This window comes from Mauremys mutica, chromosome 10 (genome assembly GCF_020497125.1).
Source record: "Mauremys mutica isolate MM-2020 ecotype Southern chromosome 10, ASM2049712v1, whole genome shotgun sequence".
NCBI classification, from domain to species: Eukaryota; Metazoa; Chordata; order Testudines; family Geoemydidae; genus Mauremys; species Mauremys mutica.
The window spans coordinates 12,170,162-12,196,682 of record NC_059081.1 but is presented as its reverse complement, the minus strand read 5'-3'; the positions used below and the strand labels follow the sequence as shown (position 1 = coordinate 12,196,682).

Below are 26,521 nucleotides of genomic sequence, written 5' to 3'. Positions count from 1 at the left end.
AGGCCATAGAAATTGGAAGTGCCAAACCTGATGGGGCCACTGGGCAACCAACTTCCATAGGCCAATGTGGGCAGCAAGGTAGGTACTGGAGCAGGCCTGGTCTTTGGCACTGTAAACGTGCTGAGATTATGATGGCTAACTATTTATGAGATAGAGAGCTAACTGCAGGGGAAAAAAGGGGTGGGGGAGGAAACTTCACAAGTAGCTCCAGCTCAGGCCATGGGCAGTGAGAAGGAACTGAAGGGGACTGGGTGGTGCTGCCCTTATATAGCCTCAGGAAGGGCAACGAGGCGAGACGGGGTGTGTACACCAACCCAATGGGTATGGCTGCACCACAAAAACAAAACCCACACCTTTCCAGCTCCAGTACGCTGGCTGCATTCACATTTAAGAAGATATGTGCACCACCCAAAAAACTAGACCCTTGTCCAAACAACCCCAACTCCACATATGAGAGAGGGTCCATAGAAGAGATACTACAGCGGTAGCCATGGGATCTCTGCTCAAGTATTTTCAAGCCTTGTGGCAGAGGAGTATTTTGTTCCCCTATCCCCTAGAGATCCCGCCCACGAATAAAGTTAATTTATTCTGGCTTTGCATAGGCTTAAAGGAATTGGTCTTTAATTTTCAATTCTGAGACTCAATGCTAGGAGAATGAATCCCATTTCCTTTCCAAAGGACTGATCTCTTATAGTAAATAATGCAGGTGTGGCAGTCAAAGGCTTTATGCTTATTTCAAAGCCAGTAATCCTGGGTAACGCAGTCATCTAAGGAAGCTTCAATGCACACAAACATGTATCTATCTATCTATCACATACTGTTTTCGCTACAGGACAATTTCAAGAGAGTTATACCTGTCTTACTACAGACAGTCTCCCTCTCAATTACAGAGAAAGTTATTTAGCACTATGAACTAAATTCCATTCAAGTGCAAATGCAATAATGAGACTAACAAGATAGAGGAATGCTTTCATGCCTGGTGTCACACTGTATACAATCAATCAACAGTGACCCACTTGAAGTGACAGCTCTGTAGACACTGTGCTATATGGAAGCCCTGGTAAAGACTGATACAGAAGAGAGGTCTAGTGATAAGTATTCTGAAAAGGAAACTGAGATCACATGGGCTAGCAAGAATTCTGAAGATAAGACATGTTTGGTGATTGCTTAAAACCCCAAAGTTATTTTATAGGACTAAGCCCTAACTGAACTGATACTGTGAGCCAGACTTAACAGGTGGGTGAAGTCATTCTGAGCTTGTCTCTCATAACGGAACAGCTGTTGGTATCCTGCAAGATTAAACACACTACAAACTACTGAGACTAAACAGCAATGATGCCACCATGTGACATTTCACATGGAAAAAAAAAAGACTTCCCTGCCTCCAAAAACATCATGAACTAAGACAAAACATTAAGACAATACCATAGCGATGTGTGAGGTACAGAACACCTGTGAGACATAGGAAGGTTGTCACATAGTGTGATGGCAATGTTGGTAGCACTCTTTCATCCTGTTTAGGCAAAGCAGAGAGGAAACTTTTCTGTAGACCCTCTGCATGAAGAGGTCATGCTGCTTGTTTATTTAACAGCAAAATCCAGCCCTTTTGGGCAGGAGCCATGAAGTGGCAGTGAAATGCCAGCTGCTCACGTGTTCCAAGAACCACTCTGCCAAGTTCCATACGTGTGTAATAAACACATGCTGGGCAAACTGCTGCTCCTTTACAAGGCAGTAGCAGGTGTCCCTGGGCAAGCATATGCCCTATGCTGATGTTCCCCTGGCTGACCTACAGGTCCCTGTAAGGAATATGCTACACCTTCTTTGGCATGGACATACCAACAGATTTACTAACTGAGAGGGAAACCCTGCACTTATCACTAGGTAGGACTCCTGTCTGGTTGCTATCCAGGAATTCTGGGTGTTGAGGGAAGAATCGCTCCCTGTTCTCTCAAGAACACTTCTCCTCTCCATCTACACTTATATTCGTTAATATGAGGCAGAATTTGGCCTTAAGCATCCATGAGATCAAAATCACAAATACCAATGGTGCCAGTGCTGCAATGTTCATAGGTCTGAGGGCTAGAATTTAAGCATCCTTCAGGATAAATTGTAGCAACCTCTAATGAATGAAGGTGCAGGATCAGTTTTGTCAACACAGATACAAAGCAAAATGTTACATGTATTCTTGCTTCGGAGCTTAGTTCAGCATCTACACTGTTTAAATTACACTCACTCCTACAGAAGGCCATATGGCTTCCCCCTGCCCCCATCATTTGAGATAGACATTTGTGTTGGATGTCACTTGATACTTCTCTATCCATTGTTTTACCATGTATGACACATGTAATTACTACTTCCAAATTATAGATTTTTTTTTTTAAAAGAAGGTCACTGCCAGAGAACAAGTTTCCTTACCTGTGTTTACTGTAGGTTAGCAAAAATGAAGTCATTTATAATGATGTAATTGTGGGAATACATGCATTTTTCTGTTATAGAAGGTATTTTCTTCTACATGGTATTGGAGGGAGTGTCAAGTGGATGTGGACCGTTTCATCACTTTAAAATAAACATGAGTATTTGTATATATTGACAACTCCATCAAATTTACTCACAGGTATATTACAGCAATCAGAAAATCTCCTTTAATCTGGTAGAAATACTTCAGCAATATCTGCTGGAATAGGGGTGTGACACGGCACCCCATATTCTTCAGTGATATTATTATGACATAATAAGTTAAGTTCCCTCTAAGCTGCATAGCAGGCTATAAAAGGGCTGTGCAGGCACGCAGCCACAGGGGCCTGGAGAGTAGAGGGGAGGAAATTGGGGCATGAATGGCTGCCGGCAGGGAGAGGGGCCTCTCCCTTGGAGCTGCCGCCACATTTTCCCACCAGGAGCAGTTACCGCCATGTAAGTATGGCCTTCTTTTCTTGCCCAGCAGAATTTGGTACCTTAGTGGTGCAGGGGTAGCAAATTCTGAGGGATGGGGGTTTCGGAGCTGCTGCTGGTAAGGAGAAGCATCTCCCCTGGTCCTGTAGCTGCTGCAGTGAGAGAGGGCAGTATGTGCGCACGCGCATGCTCCCCCCCCCCATAGCCCTGGGGCAGCCTGCACCCCAAACCCCTCATTCCCAGCTGTAGCCCCAGCCCTAAGCCCTCGCCCCTCCTACACCCCAACTCTCTGCCCCCTCCTGTACCCTGAACCCCTCATTCACAGCCCCACCCCTGAGCCCACACCCCCTGCATCCTAACCCTCTGCTCCAGCCCTGAGGCCCCCCTACCAACCCACACACCAAACCTCTGAACCCCACCCCGCCACACACCACCTCCATATTGGTGCACATAAAATTAATTCCTCACATGGGATGTAAAAAATTGAAGGGAACATCGAGAAGGTATTTTATGCAAGGTAAGTCAGATGCGAGGTCACTGAAGAGGTTATGATTTGCTGAATGATTATCCTATTTGTAGGCATGTATCATTTTTGTATTTGAAGTTACGAATATTGACCCATGTATCTGTATTTCAAATGTAGTTACACCTGGGTAACACCCACTAACAAGAGATACTTTGTCTAGATCACAGGGGATTTCAGACTGTAAAGTGAGTGCAGCTTGCCCCTTAAGAATCTGCAGCCTGCTTGCATCATCTGAGGGTGAGAATCTGCAATTAATATACTTAGATTGGATATAAAGTTTAGTTTGCATTTTTTGTTTATTATTTGCTAGGTAATCTGCTTTGATCTGTTTGCTATAAAAGATTTTAAAATCTTGTATAGTTTAATGATTAACTTATTTTTGCTTTATCTAAACCAGTGAGAGAGAATCATAATTCAAGGGCAAAAGGCTGTTGCCTATTCCTCTCCACAATGGGGGGGGCGGGGGGGGATTTTATGAGCTGACACTGTACAGTTCCCTGTGCAGCACAAGACAGTATAATTTTGGGTTTATACTCCAGAAGGGATGCGTGCCTAAGGAGCTGGGAGTAGCTCTCTCATGCAGGGGCTGGACAGAGAGTCTGCTTGTAACTGCAGCTGGATGTGTCCCTACCTATAGGTATTCGTAGGCTGGAAGGCTTTGTAGCTTGTCACAGCAGTGCAGTGTAAAAAAGGGAGCCCAGGCTGGTGGGCTAGGGGGCTCAGTGGTACCCCAGTTCTAGGTGGTGCCCCAAGGGGAACCTGTCACAAGGGGCTCTCAGCACAGAGATTAAAGGTGAAAGCACACATGCATGTGTACACACAGGAGATTACCACCTATAGATAGGATTTTGCAAGTAATCTATTGTTTGTTTACTGGGAAATAAGGGTCATAATTTGTGTTTGGATTTGAGCTCCTTAGTAGGTTATTAAAAACAAGAAACCAAGTGGCACCAGATACAGACCACAGAAACTAAAAAGAGTTGAAGGAGAGAGAAGGTGACTGATCCTGAAAGCCACTAGCAGCTGTTTCTAAACATCCTGGAGTAAGGGGAATTATTTGGACTGAAACAGACAAAAATATATGCAGTGCACAGCTGTCAAAGTTTTCTGCATTTCAAAAGGCCACATGTATAGATACGTACACAATGGCAAGTTTCTCTGTAGTGGAAGGTTAAGACAAACTTGCAATGGTAAACTAGCAATTCATTAACCAGACCGATACTGAAACCAAGTATGTGCAATATGGGGCAATCTTAGGAGAAAGATAAGAGTTTATATCTCAGAGGAGTTCTCTACAGGTAAAGCTGGGTGCTGATCTCATCCAACCTGCCTCTAATCCATTCAAAAATGCATCTGAAAAACAACAATCACTCTTTGTCTGCTACGATGAATACATCAAGCTCCTCACCAAATTGCTTCTCTGGCTTCTGCAAGAAATTCAAGGGACTTATACCAGCTTTCAAAGCCCTCTGCCACTTTGCTCCTGCTAGCCTCTCTCAACTACATCTTCCCCCTGTCTGGTTTCCTTTCCATGCTTAGGCCCTTTCTCAAACCAGTCTCCTATTCCTCCACTGACTCACTCCTTAAACACCTCCATGAGGCCTATACATCCTAGCTTTCCCCCTCAAATAACGTCTTAAGAGCTATGTTAATAGTGCTCATGCTGCAAGGTTTCATAATCAAAGCAGCCACGTGATCTTATTGTTCTAACCCTTGACTTCCCTTCCCCAACCCTCACTGCCTCTCTCATCCTTGCCTCCTGATAAACATACTGTAAGGCATGTCTTAAAATTTAAGATAAGCACAGCCAGGGCAGGAGTGTTCTCTTGTCTGTAAATCACACACTTCTGGTACTGTATAGATAAAAATGAAGATTTATCTAAACTAGCCACCACCCCTTCAGAATGTATATGGAGCTTTACAGAATAAGGCTTTGATGTCAATGCTAAAAAAGGGGATTCCCCTTCTCACTAGATTAATTACTGTGCAATAATTATCTTGCTGTAAAACCCTGGCGGAGACAAGGTACCTGAGGTTTTTACCTGAAGTGGCTGAGTGAGGTTAATACTTTACTGCCCTGCCCCGACAGTCACCTCCCCTAGTTTACCTTTCAGTTAAGCTACAGAGCCTTGTCTCCACTAGGATTTTACAGCAGGATTGAGAATGGTACTTACTGGTAACTTTAGCTATCCTACGATAAAGATGCACCATTTTTCCCACAGTACAGAAATAGGCACTGATCTCTAATATTCTTTTTTTTTAATAGAAAGAAAACCAGACAAGCATAGAGAATAGAAATCCAGCCTTCAGAGTACCAGTCCTGTTCATTCTTCGCCAGAGCAGTGTCTCCCTAATTTATAGCTGTGCACACTTCTATAGGGTGTATTTGAGAAATAAAAAGCAGCTAGATAACTTACATCCTGCCTCTCATTGCTTTGGCTTTCTGTTCCTCTTCAAGGTTTCTTGGGGGAGTTGAAGGCGTCATCCCTTCATTTAAACACCCAGTGCCATCTTTTAAGCTTCCTCGATAAGTTCCTCCTTCTAGGGTCTAAAAAACCAAAGCATTATAGAACAAATGTTATCCTTGAGCTATAAGGCTAGAGTTACCTTCTGTTGCAATAGTCACCTCGGCAACTGTGAGTAGTGGAAACTGAAAACAGACTAATGTTCAGTTATGTCCCCCACTGCCCCGCCTCAGAGGTTTGGTTATATTTCAAGTGGATATAGAAAAAACAACCTGAAACCTATAGTCTGATTCACTGCAGTACAGCAGAAAGCATACACCATTAAGCACAGGATGAAAATGTTGGTTATGTTAAAATAAGCATCTCAAAATTATTCAGAGCAATCTGCAAAGAGAAAAATCCCACGGCCGTCCAAAATGTGATAGAATTAGGCTACAAGCATTTAGAATGTTGTTCTGTGGAAGATTAAATGAAGATACCTTCCAGTAAAGTAACATACAAAAAACTGAGACACTGGTCTGAAACCCATTAAATATTACTGAGTTCCCTATTGGGGGGCGGGGGGAGGAGAGAGAATAGATATCCTGCTATGAAAACCTCAAACATAAAAAGTGCATGTTAACTCTGTTAATGAGTCTCACTGTAATTTAAGCCTTTTTGGTAGCTGTGAAATTTCTAGAAGTTCCCCTTTTCTAGTGTCCTGCTTCTCCAGGCACAACAAGCCTATTTCATTTTGAAATACCTGTTTCCTTCAAATGCTCAACTTCACCCTCATCCAAGAGGATACAACCCTGAGGACAATACCTTCCCCAACCAGATACTAGTCTGTGTGCTGAAATCTCAGACTGAGAAAGCATTGAAACCAAACTACTACTTCTATTGTGGAATCACTTTGCCAGATAAAGCAGGTTCCACAGAATCATAGGAATTCCAGCACCGCTTGTTTTCTTATTCTCCTCACCCTTAAAATGAGTGCAAGAAAATGAACCTTCACAGGCTCAGCATAGGCCTGCCTCAACTCTGACTTTTTCATTAAGCAAAACTTGTTTAAGCTGTAGCATTTGCCCAAGTTTACAGGCACAGGGATGTTTTACCCTGTAGAGGATTGTTTCAAGGAACAATTAAAGGAAGCCAAAATCATCCCTTCCACACTATAAGCAACTGCCCAATAGAAAGAAGATTATAAATTGCAAACGTATTACAGTAACATCTAGAATAGACTAAAGCCAGAGGATTTATGGTGCTTTCATCATGGTAGAGAATTTTTTTTTTTTTAATAGCAGAAGTGAAAGTGACACAGGTGGTGCTTTAATTTCAATAAGGTTCATCACAACTATTATACATTAAGAGGTTAAACAATTTTGCTATTTAGTAGGAACGCAGATTCATTAACATTTTCAGAGATACTTAGGTCAAGCAATAACGGACAGCTGCTTCATAGCTAAACTCCCATGGTAAAAAAGTTACCATATGATAAATAAGGCCTTGCCTTTAATATAATCCAAATGTTTATGCCTGTCCCGAGGAATGGCTCTTAGACATGAATATATGAAATTCACCGGTATCATACAGTTCAAAGGCTACAAAATGCTTTGAAAATTTAACTCTGACTTTGGTGCAACATCTGCACAGAAGCTTGCAACTACATTTAAATTTTAGTTGCGGAGTAACAACTATTAAACTTCTACACTGAACTGGAGAGCCTAAAGGTTAATAAAAATGCAGCAGGTGCAAAGGAGCAAGGAAATAAGGCAGACTGTTGAACTCATGCTATAGACACAAGTTATGCCTATTCTGTACATAATTTCCAAGACACTACACTTACCAGCTTACTTTTGACCAACTTTTCTATTGCACTGACAAGATCCGCAGCAGTTGGGACATCAGAGGAGCTCTGACGAGCAGCTAGCAAAGAGGAGGACTGCAAGACACCAGTTCGCAAAGGAAAAGCAGGTTAGCAGGATGAGAAGGGGTTAGGAAAGTGACCAAACCAGCAATCAGCGAGGTAATGTTAGGGACTCAAGCAGGAAGCACATGGGCGCGTGAGGATCACATGCACGGTGTCAGGTGGCTGACTATCACCAGACTAGCAAAGCACAGAATTAGCACTGGAATTCTGGGTGGCATTTCTGTGCAGGATTCAAAAATTAGTTGCTAAAGAGAACAGGTTAAAAGGGTGACCATATTTCCCAAAGGAAAACGGGGACACTGTGCAGGGCTGGCCCGACCCTCCCCCTAGAACTGGGGCAAGTCATTCGCCCAGCCCCCATCCCCATGCGAAACTGGGGCTGCTGTTGCTGCTTGCTAAGCCCTGCCTCCCCCTCTGCGTAGGGCTGGCATTACCACTCGCCTCCCTTCCCATTTTCTTCTGCACCCCTCTCCCTTTTTGGGGGGCAGAAGTGGGCATTTGTCCCGTTTATTCATGCCAACTTGATCAGGGACAAACGCCCACTTTCATAATAAAATAAAATGACAGCAGCCAGGACAGGGCTTTAAAAAAAGAAAAAGGGACAGTCCCAGCCAAAACAGGATATATGGTCACCCTAGAATTTAAAAAAAGCAAGCTTCCTTACCCATGTTGCAAGTCACAGGTAGATTATAATGAATAAACACTTTAAAATTCAGTTTCTTCCTTCAAGGATCTCAATAGTTTTACAGACATTACAAACCGATCTTGCTTACCCAAAGGTAGACAATACTATTCCCTTGATTTTACAAGTGGGAAAGTGAAGGCACACAGGGTTAAACATTTTCAAGAAGTAAATGTGATCAGCACTCCTTAGGAAAACATAAATAAGTCGGGCATCAGGTATTTGTGTTGGGCATCCAAAAACCGAGGCAAAGTCAACCACTTGGGCAAGGAATTTAGTCAGTTTCACTCGCTGGTTCTCATACATTAGCGCTATTCTGCAACATTGGGGTTGCAAAGAGTTTTTATTTTAAAATTATGGCCAGGTCTGTACTACAGGTTCTGCAGGCACAGCTGTCAGGGATGTGAACAAATGCAATCCCTGACCAGCATAGCTATGCCAGCAAACTAAGGCAATGGGTACACCCCTCACCCCAAATTTCTGCTGGGTGCAACATATGGTGCAATCATGTGCCCTCCAAACCTTTAAATTGGGGGCCTCCCCACTCTCAATGGTTATGCATCACCTCCGCCAGCAAAAGCGTCCAGCATAGATTTAGTTATATTGGCAAAGCTGAACCAACAGCTTGTTCTGCTCAGGTGTGTGGGGGGGGAGGGAGAGGAGGGAAGGGGAGAAGGGAAAAAAGAAAGGGGGGGGGGGTAACCTTTGCCAACATAAGCCAGGTCCACACTAGAGGTGCTTTGCCAGTACAGTATACTGATGTAGGAATACCTGTAAGGTGCTACTACTAGAGACCAGGCCTATGAAAGGAAAAGTGCTTTAAAAACACACCCCTATGTTCAAAGAAATCTCTCTACAGGTGTTAGGGTTTTGTAAGACACAATACAAAGCTAACATTTTTTAACTTGGGTTCCCAAAGTTCAGCACCTAAACCTGTATTTAGCATCTGCACTTTTTTTTTTTTTAAGTGCTCTAATTGTCAACCGTGATGAGCACCCACGATTGAGCACAATCAATAGGTGCTATGAACCTCCAGCACCCTGAAGACAAACTCGCCTATGTGAGAAGAGTCAGGTGCATAGAAGAGATCTATACTAGCTCATCTGAAAATACATTTATCCTGTACTGAAGACAAGTGATGACTGCATCTCTGTACCCCTTGATAATAGGCTCTGTGCATGCTTTAATGGCAGCCAGCTATAAAGATTCAACTGCCTTTACAGTCTATCCCATTAGAATTATAAAAGGCTTATTTATCTCCTCAGTCACGAAGGGTTGCAGCTTTTTTTGGAGGGGGGAGGGAGGAGGAAGAAAGAAGGTTATTGCTTCAATGAAGTCACTACTCAAGTTCTAATGAGTGCACTCTGGAGATTAAGCATTGGTGAATGAGACCCAAGAGAAGTGACACTGGAGATTAGGCATATGGCCATCTCATCAGACAGACTATTGTGTTGGTCAGAAAATTGACAGGGGACTGCTTACTACTGTTGAATGATACAGCGGCAGGGAAAGGGGGCAGAGCAGACTCATCCTACTCACTTTCCTGGAGGCAGTTCAGAAAATGCAAACACATAGCAAAATTACAAAAGAGAATGGCATTCACCCAAGTGATGCATCTAATTAACAGCTCTAATTAAAACAAAAAAAGTTAGAGATAATCAGGTTGTTAATTTACCATTCAACAGAGGAATTAGCTTCCAAACCAGAATGTAATATTCTTTAAATTCTTATTCAAGATTACATGCAGCTATTGATGCAGGAGAGGTATCTCTAGCAAAAACAAAGACTGACAAGCAGGGTTCCGAAGAGAGAAAATAGCTGGATGTTTAAGCCACCATTTTCAAATGTAGGTGCCTAAGTAAGTAGGTCTGATTTTCAGGAGGTGCTCAACGCCGTAGCTCCCACTCAACATTAGTTGAAATAAGTCAGCAACATAGGTACCTCAATGGTGATTTAGATGCTTAATATTGAGCACTTCTGTTTTTTGCATTTATAGTGTTTTACATCTTCAAACCACTGCAGGGGGGGAGGGAGGAGAGAATTTGTGCCAATACTGGAACTTTTAAATGGTTTCATAAGAGAAAGTTTTGATACGGAATAAAAAAATTAAATGCACAAGTCTTCCAGCTGCAAATTAAGGTAAACTAGATTCTCTTCAACTACAGTGGGTGTTTATAGGGACAAATGCATATGGGGAAATTTGACCACCACTTTCAAGCGGTGTTCCTCATTATTTTGGCAGTCAAAGGCCTCACAATCAGCATGTGCAGACTCTCAATATTCCAGTTAGGTAGGGAACAGAACGGAGCTAGTCACTGACTGTTCCTCCAGCCAAACCAAAAAAGTTAAAGAAAAAAATAATCTGTTCCTTTTAAACCAAAAAACATTTTGAAAAAATTTTTCCTTGCCAAAACCAAAAGGAAAGAATTTGTTTAGTTGAATAAAATGTTTGAACGCCATTTTAAAATGAAGTGTTAATTTGAGAATACTTGGTTTCAAAAACATCAATACATTTTGTTTTGATGTGACTGAAGCTTTCCCCTTCCATCCCCCTCAATTTTTTGGCTGAAACTCTTCATTGAATTTACAAACTAGTTGTGATGCCCTGAAAAGTGTGGTGTTTGGCAAGTTTGCTATTCGTTAAGAAAAAAAGTGGCCAGCTCTAATAGGGAAGTACTATTATTCTCATTTTACAGATGGACAACTGAGGCACAGAGTCTAAGCAATTTGCTCAAGAAGTCTGTGGAGGAGTAAGGAATTGAATCCAAGTCTCCCAAGTTCCACATTAGTGTTCTATCCACCAGACCATCCTTCCTCTCATAAAAGACAGGCCCTCAATGCAGAGTAAAGTCATCTTTGTCAGGCAAGTCAGAGGCACAGTTTCAAGTGAGTGGAGAAGGCCCATATCAGGCTGTTTACATAAAGGATGAATGTTTGAAAGTGAGTGCATCAACTCGCACCCCAACCTGCATTTTAAAACACCTAGTTTTGGATCCATGCTCAAAAGTTAGAATACAAGCCAAGTCTGACAGTTATTCTCCTCTGGGATGGGGTAAGTAATCAGGATGCCAAAAGGCTCTGTAAAGTTTATCTATATGGAGAAGAAAACTGATTAGTTCATCAGTATTGAGTGTTAGAGGATCATGCATGTACCATAGACACTCAAATCTCCTGGCACGTTGAACATCAGAAGTGGTGACCAGAGGCATGAGACAGATTAAAAACAAAATCTAAATTCTGCAGGCAGCCAGCCAGGAATCAGACTAACACCATACTGGTATGGATCCAAAGCTTTGCTCTCCACATCCCCTCTCCAGCCAGCCAGCAGTACATGCAATACATAGAGTCAAGAGTCCATGACTCCCAGCTGCTGCCTGCCCGTCTTGCTGTCACCATCCAATGTGGTAACAGAAGCTGACAGATGAGACGAGTGCCCCTGAAACCACCCAAGTGATCCAGGGGTCCATGCACTGGCTAGCTCGCAGAGACTTGCTGCTCACTGCCGTTTCTGAAGGTCCTAACCTGCCATAATCCTCCCCAGAACCAGCAGGTTTTGGGGACGACTTCCTGCTCTCTCCCATTTTTGCCTCTTTGCACACAGGAACTAACCGGATCTTGAGGGGAGGGAAGTATAGTGTTAAAACAGATGCCATGATGAAAGAAAGGAAGCAGCTAACAGGAGAACAGATTTGTATGAGTTGACAGAGCAAGGAAAAAAATAAAATATATAGACAAGACCGACAACCAGGGCCATTAACTGAACACAAAGCAGATCCATGGATCAAATACACAGGCTAAAGTCTCCCCTCACTCCAAAGCAAAATGAAATAATCCAAGGATTCATTTTATACACCACTACACCATTCATCACTGCAGAATGCCTCCTGCAGCCTCTGTCCCATGCAGCTAAACAGCACTAGCAATAAGCAACACCCCCCCCCAAAAGCCATAGAGCTCACTTTCCAAAACACAGGCACCTTAATATCCACATTGGGTGGTTAAATGGACATTCAGGCACCAAAACAGTAATCTGGGTGCCTGAGAGTCCAGGTGTCTAGTCAAAGATGCCCAAGCTGAGCCCCAAAAGTAGCACAAATACAGATAACACAATAGAAGAGAAAAGCCTATTGACAAGTAGCCAACAGCATGATGCACAAGCATGGGAAAGAATGGAAGATTCCTAGGACTTTGAGCACCTGAGTTGTTGCTACAGTGCATAACAAGAGATGTTAGCATTCTTTTTCTGTTTTGGGGGGGGGGGGGGGTGTCAGGGGGAGAGAGAGTACTCCTAGCTGTCTCTGGAGAGACCCAACTACTACTTTGAACTTGTATAGCGCTTTTCATTTCTAAGTTCCAAAGCAGTTTAGAAAGGTCCTTATGCACCATTCTCCCCATTTCACGGATAGGAAAGCTGAGGCACAGAAGTGAAGTGACTTACCTGAGGTCACACAGGAAGACACTGCAGGGCTTGGATTAGTGCCCAGGTCTCCTGACTCCCAGTCAGTTTCCTTTCTAGATCTTATGCATTTGATATGTCTCTATTCACTGGGGCCAAAACAGTCACCAATCAGCACATGCATTGCTATTGCCAGATACCAAAGGCACTTGTGAAACATGAATATCTATATTCCTGAGTACTTATTACATAAATTCCAAAGTTATAGACATCCTGAACCCACAAAACAAAGAAGTGTCCTTATGCACCAAAGCAAAGACTACAAGGTTGGATTGCTCAACAGGCACCAGTTTCTTAAAAGCTATTCAGTGAAGGGTTCTGAACGGCCGCACAAGAAAATTGTCCACGGTAACCTGACTGACCCATGTATACTGGAAGAATTATTCACTATTAATAAAGTAGTCAAACGAATAAAGCATAGTCATTTGGGGAACACAACTAGCCAGCAAACTCCTACCATCTCATCCTGCGTGGGGTCATTGTCAAAAATCTTCATAGGAGGAGGAAGCGGCGTGTGGGATTCTTCATCTGGCTCATCTTCTCCCCAGCCCTTCTTACTCTTCTGAAAGCAAGATCATCATTAGACACAAAAATACTGGTAATGTGAACACACCACTTCAGAGCCTCGCTAGCTACCTTTATGCTTATTTCTAATACAATAGTTGTATCAACACTGATACGGGGCAGGGAGGATTATGGATAAGTCTGGCTGCCATGACAAAGGAAAGTCAGTGAGTGAGTGTTTTACTATTGAGAGGTCAGGGACAATATACTCTTCCAAAGCAAGTTGTTGAAAGCCATTAAATAATAGTTAATGAGACACAAAAAAAATCTTCCTATTTACGCTATTGCCTGACAGAGGCCACATCCAATTTAGACTAATAAAAGGTAACGTAAAGCTTTGAGTTTATCATCTCCCCATGCATTCAAACAGTGCAACCTTCATGTTCTGTTCAACTTTCACATTAGAACTGCTGACCGGATGGATCGCGAAGTAACAAATTCTAGTCAGAGTGTGACACAGGGAAACGGTGGCCATTATTGCTACAGACAAATATATTTAAACAGCAAAAAAATATTGGTATGGCTTACAAAAGTTAGTGTTTTCCTTTAATAGAAGGAAAATCTCAGTTTAAAACTAATATAGGTATCAGCATAAATTGTTAATCATTGCTCAAGAATGACTACTGTGCAGTTTAATCTGGAATGTCTTGTTTAGCAATTAAATTGAAACAAAAATACTAAACATCCTGATGTACAATAATTTTGAAAGTCTTAGCCCTAATTAATGCTAGATATTCAAAATGGCAGGATCATATCTATCGCATCAATTTTGTTTTAGGTATTCTGAAGTGATATTAGATCTTTCATACTCGCACTGTAGTTTTCCTGCAAGTACAAAAGGAGGTTCTCCACGACTCCCACTCAGCCCCCCACCTAATTTAGCACACTTTTAAAGTGAAAGCAAATGAGAACAAGGCACCATTATTCCAGAATAAGAGTACGTACACACAGTTACTCAGGAACAGCTGTTCCTGACTATGTGTAGACGAGTCCTTATTTTGGATTGACAGCCAGACGTCACTGAATGCTCGGCCCAAGATACAGTCTAATCTATATTACTTTTCATACATACTTCATCTGCACTGTCCCCTTGAGGAGTGGTCTCATCTCCAGGCTTCGGTGAACCCAGGTCAAAGCTCTTCCTGCCATCTCGCACTTTCTTCTGTTTTTTGATGTTACTCTCAGCCTTCCCACTGTTCAGCCGACGCACAGGACTGGTCAGCCATTTTTTCAGTGTGTTGGTTGAACGCTTTGGGCCAGGAGAGCTCTGGATTGAGTTAAGGGATGACTGAGGCTGCAAGTTGGCCACCGATTCTGACTTGCCTCCATTTTCATTGGAAGAGACTGAATATGCATCTGAAGGAAACAAAACAGATAACTGATGACATTGCCTGCTGGCTTTCTGGGGCTACCGTAGATTAGAAGGTACCATGTTACAGTGCATGAGGATTTGTGCAAAGCAGAACAAAATAAAGATGTTTTGAAAGATAATTTGTCAAGTGTTGAACAAGTCAGTGTTTTCTTCAGAAATTAATTCTACAGCGGAGTCCTCTTCACTGCATATTTGATGGAAAAATAAGATGGTTAAGATTCCTCTAAATCCTATACTCTTCTCATTTCCCTCCATATTACCTGTGTTTGTGAAACAGCACACACAAAAATGTAACTAGATTTTCTCAGTTCCTACCCCAGACTCCATTGAAATGAGAGCAAGGCACAAAATAGCTACCGTAACAGGGACTACCAAAGCTCTGCCAGCCATCAGCACCTAGTCAGTTTGTTCCATTGTGTTTCAACTACTGCCTGGAAACCTAAGTGATCACATGTAAGCACTGTGTGTCTTCTGATAGCTCTACACTGATAAGTTTTTAGGTTGAGTCCCTGAGCTTGTGCTAGCTTCTTGCAAGAAGTGGGAAAGTAAAGTATAGCTTAGAGAACGGCTTCAAAAGTCATTCCTGACAGGATCCTCTTTTTGCAGGTTCCCTCCTCCTGCTCAGTAAGTGATGTCCTTGATTTGAGTGAAGCCCTTGCGCCTTTCATCTGGATCAGTAGTGGCTGGCTCTAGATTCAAAGTGAATCATGCTATGCAAAACGGACATCTTTAGATCTGGCAAAAGGTAAATGTCACTCCATTTATTTCAAAGCATTGAATCCTATTTCGGAAAATTAGGATGAGGAATTTTGTACAGATTCCACTTGGGTAGGTGGATTTTGTTTTCAGGACAGCAGGGGTTATATGTACTGTATCTTTTAAAGATGGGCAAGGAGCCAGGCATAGGGCAGCCAGGGAAAGTAGTTGGCAGAAGCTCTACAGCCAAAGGGAGACTCAGGGTTTGGGGATAATACGGTGTTCCTTCAGTGTACAGAAGGAGGGTACTTTGACAGTGCCTGATGAAGTCAGCCAGAACTATTGAAGTTGAATTGAAAGCGTAGGCTCCCGTTCTCCAGTGTGCCAGGTCTGCTTCTCCCAGTGCAGACGGGAGAGCACCCAGCATATGGGGATCATGGGGTGGCATAAAGCCATTGCAGAAGCTCCTGTATTATCTTGTCTTCCCTATCCCACAAACAGTGCATAGTAAACACACAGGGAATAGAGCAGTGGTCCCCAAGCTTTTCGTCTGGCGGGCACCAGACGAAGAACCACTGCAGGGGTGAAGCACGCGCCGAAATGCTGCCGAATTTCGGCGGCGACGCCTCTCGATGACGCTGCTTGCCGTCGACAAGCGACGTCATCGAGACACGTCCCCGCCAAAATGCCACTGAAATTCAGCAGCATTTCGGCGGGTGCTCTCCTGGGGTCCAGGACACAGGTGCATTAAGATGCCCCCGCGGGCACCATGGCACCCACGGGCACCATGTTGGGGACCACTGGAATAGAGGATGTGGATGGGTTGGGTTTAGTGTGCAGGTGCTGGATGTGGTGGTGGGCTATAATATACAGGAGGTCAGACTAGATGATCGGGTGGTCCCCTCTGGCCTTAAAACTTTGACTGTCCCCTTCTCTATACCCCTGCAATTCCAAGCTGCCTGGAGGCTGTTGACATCTGACAAAAATACGAATAGTCGAAATACGAATAGACGAAAAGTCCACATCTTGACCATTCAGCAGATGGTGTGAAAGGAGATCTGACTGGTACTCAGTAAATGGTTTTGCACACCACTAAAACCACAACTACATTTGGCATCCTCTCTGGCAGGCAAAGCAGCAAGACTGAATTACATGCACCCAGAGAATTGTAGAATCAGCTTGAGGAGAGGACAATTTTCACAAGAGGCACCCATTGTTGGGAGTGGGGGAAAAGACAGATGGAAAAGGCTGATTAGGTTATGGGGAACCCATTCCAATGGGAGCTCATTGCACAGCACATTTTGCTGTCAGAATGCTTTTTTCCTTTAATCTCATGTGTTCCACAATACTGGAGACTTAAAATTCCACTTGCCCCACAGGAGTTTCCTGCCTATAGGGTGAATTCCATGGCATAACACTGATTTCCAACAAAACAAGATGTTTTTCCTTTCAGGACAAGTTCATCTTACCTGTTCCATTTGTTGTTTTGCTTTCTTAATGTCAGAGAGTCTTGTTCTGACAAATTGTGATTATACAGCAATGAATTCAAATGGGTAGCAATCACTGGATTTATACACCCTCCTATCAGTGCCCCTCAGTAAGAAGTAGATTCAAGATGGGTGATCTTCTGATGGAGTTTGTTTTGGATCATAATGTTACTTTGAATGCAAGATAAGGGTTTCTTTTAATGTGTGTCTGTACATACTAACCAGACATCTGCCGTTAGAACCCTCTCCCCCGGTCCTCCAATGAGCATAGTACCCTATGGCCTTGAATACCCTGCAAATGGGGCTGGCCCCTGGTGTGCGCACAGTACATGTTTAAATTGAGAAACAAAAGAATCCACTCTCCATGGCTGCCAAAGTGGCACCTTCCATGAGCCCATGAACAAGTTTTGTACATGTCAGTAACTTTCAAAGTTATTTTAACTGCTAGAGTAGCTAGTCTGTGCAAAGATAGCTTCCTGGAAACAGATGGCTGTTCAGTTTCAAAGTGGAACATTTCAGTAATAGAGAGACTTTGCTGAGTGAAGAGATGTGGAAAGTGTGCATTCCACAGCTAACATGCAGGGAGTTTAAACTGGAGAGGAAAGGGAACTTGTGTCCTGCATGTTGCTCAAAAGTGCAAAGTTACCATCCTAAAACCTTGAATTTTGCTGACAAAAACAGGGTATGCTGATAAAGTTTGGCTTTCAAAGGAACACGTGAGTCATGTGAATGGAAAGTGTCTGAAGCCTCTCAGACAGCAGATAAGCTAGCCACTGAAAACAGCTCTGTAAGCCTCTCTCCTACCTATTTAGCATTAGTTAACACAAAAGAGGCTGAAACTAAAATCAATAGTAACTGACTGAAACCATGCATTTTCCTAGATAAGGCTAGTTCTTTGAACTTAAAAAGGGAACATAGTCAAAGTTGGTGGGCCAAAAACCCAACCTTCTCCCACCTCCGGAACAATACATTCCAAAAGGTCTGCCTATCATCTGGCCATTTTCAAACTAGTTCTTCCTTTTGCCACTCCAGCAGAAGAGTGATAATCTGGGCATTCTTAATGTTTGAGGAGCCAAACTTTAGCTTCTTAGCCTATTGTAAACTAAGTAATCCCCTACATTGTTCATAAATTTACTCTAAACATGCAGTACAATGCTTTGTTTTGTGACCTGGAATTGTAAAAAATAGTAACCCTCTCCCTCCAGAGAGGCTCCCTGTGCTGGCAAAAATACTGCTACTATATAAACTTGGACCAAATCGGTTAAGCCAGGAAAGATAGCAGAATTGGGCTAATTTGAGTATCTTTACTTGGGCAAATATCCCACCATGGTCAATGAAGACTCTGTCCTCGTGATGACTAAAGAATGGGACACAATTAGCCAAACTTGGTTTCAAAACTGAATTTACAGGGATATTTAACCATTCTCTAGACAAGGAGCCATCCATACATGTGTGTGTTTATTACATACAATGTTTACTGGCATCCAATTTACCCTTGGACAGTAAAAACAAATGCTACCATATGATCCATAGATACACCAGAATAACTATACATTATAAATCACGGATATAGAAGGGCCACTGTTGCTTCCTGAGCACCTGCTCGCAGCTAAGTACCATTGTTATGGCCTGCCTCAGTTTCCCTCCTCCCCCCATGCTGTAACAATGAAGTCAAGGAGGAGAAGTCAAACACTACTCTATGGCAGTATACCTCCCTTCAATATAGCCTTCTGAAAGGAGCACTGGTACAATTGTTTAAAAGGCTCTTTCCTCAGAACCTAGATAAAGTGCAAGAATCCCAAAACAAAACACACACAAACAAAACAAAAACCACCAAAAACCACTCCTTAGTTTCCAGTCACAGCTCCTTCTACTTTAAGGCCTCAGTCTCCTCCAATGCCTTGAGAGTTCCGCAGACTTTGCCCCGCTTATTCAAGGTCTCTCCCAGGCCTCCCTGGCTGGGGAACTTTTGCCTAGTTCAGGCTTCCTGGGAGCTTCCTTTCTCCTTGGGAGCTCTGTCAGAGTTACTTAGCCTTTTATCAAGTCCAGTTGCTTCCCTGTCTAATTAACTGCCTCCCAGTTATTCAGTGAACTAACTACTCCCAGGTGAACCTGGGTTACCTCTGACCCCCTTGTGGAGCCTGTCAGAGGTAGGCTGGGCTCTGACACTGTGTGTGTGGGGGGGTATAAGGTTGCCAACCCTCCAGGCTTGTCCTGGAGTCTCCAGGAATTAAAGATTAATATGTCATCATTAAAGACTGCTATGTGAAATAACTTCCAGAAATATGCCCAACCAAAACTGGCTACCCTATAGAGGGTCTGAAAAGTGACTTTGGGTGCCTTGCTATTTAAACGCCCCATTTACCAAATCTTCTTACAGTGGTGTGATGTTCAGAAAGTCATGAATAATCTGCTCTCTGAAAATTAGGCCCTTTGAAAGTGCGTTAAACTGAGCATCCAACTCACTAATCACTCTTGGGAGTTTCTGGAGACTTTATCAAAATGTTCAAACCAGGTTATCAAATCCCTGATTGGGGGGGGGGGGAAATCAAGTCAATTATTTTTTAGACTTATCAGTGGATTTCTTCAGTCTGATGTCTTCAAATAGATTGAAATTCAGACAGCACGAGGTATCAAGTGCAACAGCGAGGATTTGCTATGACTCTCTACCAGTCAGAAAACTACTGGAGTGACTGTGTGCTAGAAGCAATTTGGTTAAGATGATCCAGGGTGAAGTGTGGAAAGGATACAGTCACATTTCCTGTTACCCAGAAAGACTGACTGACTAACTTTTGGCCTCACTTCAAGGGAGGGATAGATCAGTGGTTTGAGCATTGACCTGCTAAACTCAGGGTTGTGAGTTCAATCCTGGAGGGGGCCATTTAGGGAGCATTGGTCCTGCTGTGAGGGCAGAGGACTGGACTCAATGACTTTTCAAGATTCCTTCCAGTTCTATGAGATAGTTATATCTCCATATATTTATATATAATTTAAGGGCAGACTGCAGGAACAAGTTTTTCTGGAACAGCTGCAGAGTACAGCAAGCGTGTATATCCATGTATATCAATGTCACCACTATGCCAGAACAGAACTTTTTAGATGTTTACCTGGTAAACCAAAAGGTCTACATTAGGTTCAGTAGACGAACATGGCTGGATAAGTTTCCTGCCCAAACCACTCAGAGAAAAAAATTGGAATGTCTGAGGGCTTTTCTACTTGAACATGGATGCTGCTGACTCACATTAACAGGTCTTTAAATGCTCTTTGATCTGGTCTTGTTTCAAAAAGATTAGATCAAAGCCCATTAACAGGTTGTTAGTGTGCATCAGCAGGTACAGATGGTCAGTTAGGGGATGGCAACCTAGTATGAGGTAGATACACAACCCAGATTGCCAAGAGCAAAAACGTTCATGTCGATCAGCCCTAAGGCACCTCTAAACAAGTCTCCAAGAAACCAGTTGTTTGGCAGCATGACAATAGTGGATATTCACAGTCAGAATAAAAAGCCTTAACATTTGAAAGTTTTGCACTGCTAAGTTAGTGAATTTGTTTATTCTTGTTGCTAAAATGGACCATCTCCTAGATTTAAGGCTATTACTTGGAAAGAGGCCATTTAAATACAACATTCTGAATGAAAAAAGTTAATTTCTGATGATTCAGAGTTTTGAATGCATAGCCCTTGTAACATTTCAAAAAGAGAATGTGGTGCCAGGTGACCAGTGTAAACCATTTCAATTTAACATACCCATTCCTACACAGTATGAACTAGAAGAATGTGATGACATGATGTTATAAATATTGGATTCAGCATTAGAGGCACTAGTCTCTCCAAGGAGGTGCTCAAAAGACGTCTCACAACAATCAAGTTACAGGAAGAAGGGGAAAAAAAAAATCTATAAGAGATAAACTAGTTCAGATGTCCCAAATGGCTTTAACTCTTGATAGCTAGGCATTAGAATAGCTTACAGCTTGTGGCAAATTGCCGGTACTGTTATGCTGGGTCTCGTGCTCTCTCTTCATTGGGGAAGGTTCAGGGCGCCATTGCTTGCCTCTGAACCGGTATTTTTAATTACCCCACTAGTATCCTTGAGGAGGGGAGTTGGAGAGGGAGGGACCTGGGCCTGCCTTCTTCTCCAGGTCCCAACCCAGGGGCCCTGAGGTTAGTGGTGAACCACTTGTACTGGTGGTTCCTTCCCCTGGGTTACTTCCCTCTCCTGCCATTCAGCTTGTGGAGAGGCTTCTTACCTTCCTTCTACACAAGCCAGGTGCCCCTTACCTAGGGTTTTTGGATTTCTCAGCTCACCGCAGCACTCTTCCAAACTTTCCTTTTGTCTCTCTTCAAAACTGTTCTCTGCTTCAACTCCTTCAAACCCCTCTCTGCTCCAACCAAACCTTCCTGCTCCAACAACCCACACTGTCTGACCTGAAGCAGGGGTTTATCTCATGTGACTCACTGCTGGTACTCTAATTGGCTTCAGGTGCTCTAGTTAATTTATAGCAAACCTTCCACCCCTTGCAGGGAATAAGGCTCCCTGCTAACACTCTCCTGCTGCCCTCTGGCCATGCTGTATCACAAGCTGTAAAAATTTCAGTGACTTACAGAAGGATAACATTCTGTTTTAAGTCAGAAGAGCAAGATCACAGTATCATAATGTGAAATTTAACTTGGATTACCTCGCTGTCTCCAAGCAATTTTCTGTAGCAATTTTCTGTAGCAGTGGTGGACAACTGCTGGCTTCCTCAAAAAACATCAGTGTAGGAATTTGATTTCTATGTTGCATTTCCAAGGTGCCGATCGTCTAAGCATTAATCCAGATAGGGCAGAAGTATTTGACATCCTTGAGGTACAATCCAGTTAACAAGATTGTGAACCCCATTGGCAAACTCACTGAAGTCAATGGGACTATGCCCGTGAATAGCCACTCACTAGTGGGAGTGATGGCTTCATGATCTCTCCCAATGAACAGTCAATCAAGCTCTATTGTGCCTTCCAGAGCTCATTTTCCATCTGCAGCAGTTATTGCAAGAAAAATTATATCTGCTTTAGGTGCAGAAGTGAAATATCAGCACAGGCCAAAAATCAGATTAAAAAACTTCAGCATTTGGGAGGATTGAAATCTAGATCCAAGCTTTACAGCTTGGGTACATTCTAGTCACTACATACAACTACTGTGAATTTGGAGCAGAGTTCAGGAAACGCCAACCTACTGCATTACAGTCAGGTTTGTCAGTAAAGAAAGAAATCTTCCCATTGCTTATACAAAAGCAGCCAGTTACATTGCTAAAAAGCTAACATTTGTCGACATTCTATTATACAGAAGACTACCTTTTCAAATCAAAACCACCACACAAGGTTTCAGTAAACTCAAAACCCCCACAAGAATATGCAAATAGTCCTAAGCATCCACATAGATGGAGACAGAAGACAATTGGAGTGGGAATCATTTAAAATTAGAGTGGTGCTAAACTTTCACAACAAAGCCTAGGCACAAAATTGTCCACATTTCAGGTTTCCTTGTAGATTCAGAATGCTGGTCAGTTTTGTTAATATTCATATGTTTCAACAAGATGTGGCTGAATTTCAAGTAAGCCCAGGTAGAACTCAAAAGAAACTCCATGCTACCTGGTATCATGTCTGAAAATAAAGATGGGCTCAAAATGCAAAAATCAGATTCACTTGCAAAATTTGCAGCTACCCTCCAAAGTATGGAAGATGTTTGGGTTCCGTGTTTTGCTTTGGGCCCATCTGTATTGGAGACCAGGCAGATGTTGGCAGTTTTCTATTTTAGTTTTGGGGGCTCATCTGATGCCCTAACTCAAAGTAACACTCAAGAGGCATCAGAATTCTCACTGGTCAGTTCCTTGGGATAAATTTCATCCACATATTCAACTGGCAAAATGATCTGGACTTCATAGAGTGAAAGTTATTTGTGTAATTAATTGAACACATTTGAGATATTAGAAAGCAACATACCTGGCTAAAAAAATAAAGAGGACTTAGAGCCAGAAGTGTGAGACTTTCAATCCAGTGTAATTCAGAAGTTTGACTTTCTGGTTCGACAATGAACATGCAACAAGTCTGACTTTCAAAATTAACAGAAAAAGAAACAGACTAAACTTGGTTATACTAGACATTTAGAACTTAAAAATATAGTTTCTTTACTGAAAGCCTGGTATTACTTGTAATGGGCAAGGAAACAGATTGTTTTGATTCAGATGGTATTTAGAAGAAGGCACTCCACCTACACTGCCCAAGTCAATAAAAGGTTTTAGAATAAAAAGAAGTTATCATCCAGGGATTTCTGGAAAGCATAACAAATGCTACTGGGGCTCCTAGGTCTTAGGGTAATGGTCACTGCTCTCCCTGGGGTTAAGGAATGTACATCTCCTCCGTTACGCTGTTCAGACAGGTTAGTAGGCCCAAAGTAAATGAACAATCCAGGCACTTGGTGTACTTCATATCAGTTGCATCTCCCAGCAGGAAATGATTAGTTGAGGTTAAGCATGTGACAGTTTATTCTAACTAGCAATAAATCCCCAAAAGGCAACCTGCCATTAATTTCAGCTGAAAAGGTTTATTTTTAGCTCAGTTCTTCAGACATGGATTTCCTCAGATTGCTCTGGGAACGTTGACAAACCAAACTAGTCACCAGGTTTAGGTTGTATCAATCAATAAGGTGTTATGTCTAAGAACTCCACTTATCAAACCGGGAGTCAGGAACGAGTTACTGCAACCCTGGGAAAGTTTCAAAGATGGAGTTAAACCAAAGGCCTGAAAAAGCAGCTTTGAAGTATGCAGTCAAGATTTTTTTTATAAAAAAATTTAAAAAAAAAAACAGAGTACTGAAACCAGAGTGATATGAACAAGTCTGTGCTATCTCTTTTTTTTCCTGGAGATGCTAAAGGTAAGAAATCAGTAACAAAGCCCATTGAATTCAGACACTGCATCTTTGTTACTGTTCTATTAGAAGTAACCGTTGAAGTCAGTCTGGCAGAGAAATAGCTAGAACTATTAGTCATGGTGCAGCTAGCAGAATTAAAGCTGTTGTTGTAGGTGACCTTTTGGGGAAAGGAGTCTTATCACATAGTATCTGGAGGATGAGAGATCGCATTCTCTATAGATTTCAGAGTAGCAGCTGTGTTAGTCTATATCTGTATTTTCCACTGCATGCATCCGATGAAGTCGGCTATAGCCCACGAAAGCTTATGCTCAAATTTGTTAGTCTAAGGTGCCACAAGTACTCCTGTTCTTTTTTCTCTATGGATGAATATCTAAAGCTAAGAGTGGGGTAGTACATGCAGTAATTACTTACAAGCTATGAGTGCAGCCAGCCAGAGAGGCTACGACCTGACCTAACACCTACAGAGCTAGAAGTAGCAGCAAAGACACCTGCTGTCAGGTGAGCCCATCAAACTCTGGTTGTCCCAGTCCCTCTGAAGTGTGCTCACACAGAACAGCATAGACCAACACCACCACCTTCCTTAGTGAGGTGTTTTTGCTTACTGGTCTTATCAGTCTTCTTGACAAGCTAGTCTCTTCACAATTCACATCCCACCCACACCACCTGTGTGGTATTTATAGTAGCCATTCTGGAGTCTGATACAAGTAAATAACAGGTAGAGAGAGTTCATTAAGCAGTTCACTGCCTGAGACAATCCCAGGCAGCCTCAATCTAGAGTTGGAGTGCCATAGGAGTGAGGTGCAACACCAAGAAGGGAAGCCTTACTTATCTCCCCAGCTCTCTACAGAGCACCACAGATCTAGGCACTCCGCCTATAAGAGACAAGCTAACATTTACTAGAGAAATCATTCTGAAGGGTGAAAGAAGTCAGGATGCCATGCATAAGTGTTAAATATATTTTCTGCAAAATCTCAGGCACATTTGTTCCTAAGTTTCCAGAAACCCCCACACATACCAGGCAGAGGGGACACATTGTGAACCAGCTCAGAGCACAGCTGCAACAAATATCAGTCAGCTGGCAAAGACATGGATAGGAGCATTCTCAGTGCTTAATTTGTAATGAAAGAGGTCTTGGGGCTCAAGAAATTTACCAAAAAAAATCATAATTGACACACAAAGCCCAGAGGTGCCGGGGTTCAGTCCTGGCAAAAATTAAGAATTGAGTATTCTTCCCACAAGGCAATGTAGTTGGGTAAGCAGGTTTCTGGAGAAAACGACAACTTTGAATGCTGCTTTGTTTAGTTTCTGTCTGGGAGGGTGGGGTTTTTTTTTGGTATAAACCAATGTTTAGGTCAAGGCTATTGCACATTTCTCTTTGGCACTTAAAAATCCCCCCACTCATTTTACTTTTCATTTTGGATTCACAAAAAGTGTTTCAATTTCATGACAAACATTAATAATTCTGGAAGTTCCATGCTAGGAATAGGGTGACCAGATCACAACACAAATATCAGCCCCGCCCACAGTCCACCCCTGCTCCTCCACTCTGCCCAAGGTCTCACCCCCTCCCTGCTCAACCCCCCCCCCCATGCCCTTCTTCATTCCCTGGCCCCTTGCTGCATCCCTCCTCAGTCCCCCACCCACCACTCACCTCCTCACTCTGCCTGCTCACTGCTCACTTGCCTCTTCACCCTCCTGCCTGCTACTCATCCCTACACAGCACTGACTTCCCCTCTGCTGGGTGGGTGGTCACCTCCCCCCCACCTCTTCCCACCCAAGCATCCACCCTCACTCCACCCCCATTCCACTCCCTTCCCCAAGCCCCTATCCTGGCCCCACCTCTTCATTTCCTGCCCTGAGCATGCCACATCCCTGCTCCTCCCCCCTCCCTCCTGGAAAGCGAGAAGCACCAAACAGCTGTTAGGCGGCAGGAAGCACTGCCTGTCCTGACTCCGTGCTGTGTCCCAAAAGCAGCCAGCAGTAGCTCTGGCTCCTAGGCAGAAGTACAACAGGCGGCTCTGCGCTCTGCTCTCACCCGCAGGCACCACCCCTGCAGCCCCCATTGGCTGTGGTTCCCCACCAATGGAAGTGTGGAGTCGGTGCTCAGGGCAGAGGCAGTGTGCAGAGCCCTGTGCGCACCCCCCCCCCACACCTAGGAGCTGTACCTGCTGGCTGCTTCCGGGGTGCAGCGCAGAGTCAGGACAGGTAGAGACTAGCCTGCTTTAGTTCTGCAGCACCGCCGACTTTTAATGGCCTAGTTGGCGGTGCTGACCCAAGCCGCCTGGGTCTCTTTCCTGCCACTCATAGCAACAAAACACCTTTATATTTTTATTTCTGAAATACTATTTGGCAAGAGAGATTTGTGAATGCTCAACAAATTCAGTTCTGTTAGGAAACTTCTGTGGAAACCTGAAGTTGTGAAATAACCTAGAATTTTTAAAAACCACACCTACTGGGTGGGCGGCGGTGGCTGGAAGTTGCATTCAAGAAGCAGTGCCTCATTTTTGCATATCACTAATAAAACCATTCACTAGAAATTATAAATATACCCTCGTTTCTTTTAGCATAAGCCA

General features: G+C 43.1%; 1 protein-coding gene across 13 annotated transcripts in view; it reads right to left on the bottom strand.

Annotated features, from left to right (window-relative positions):
* KALRN (kalirin RhoGEF kinase) overlaps positions 1 to 26,521 on the bottom strand; it is a 743,024-nt gene that overhangs the window by 66,720 nt on the left and 649,783 nt on the right. For 7 of the 13 annotated variants that reach the window (XM_045032050.1, XM_045032053.1, XM_045032051.1 and 4 more), the window contains 4 exons: positions 14,564 to 14,847; positions 13,385 to 13,489; positions 7,706 to 7,801; positions 5,833 to 5,963 (listed from right to left, as the gene is read on the bottom strand). In XM_045032050.1, the coding sequence (XP_044887985.1) occupies positions 5,833 to 5,963; positions 7,706 to 7,801; positions 13,385 to 13,489; positions 14,564 to 14,847 (616 nt within the window). The remainder of the gene's footprint in view (positions 1 to 5,832; positions 5,964 to 7,705; positions 7,802 to 13,384; positions 13,490 to 14,563; positions 14,848 to 26,521) is intronic. The other 6 variants (XM_045032049.1, XM_045032059.1, XM_045032055.1 and 3 more) reach the window with 3 other exon arrangements.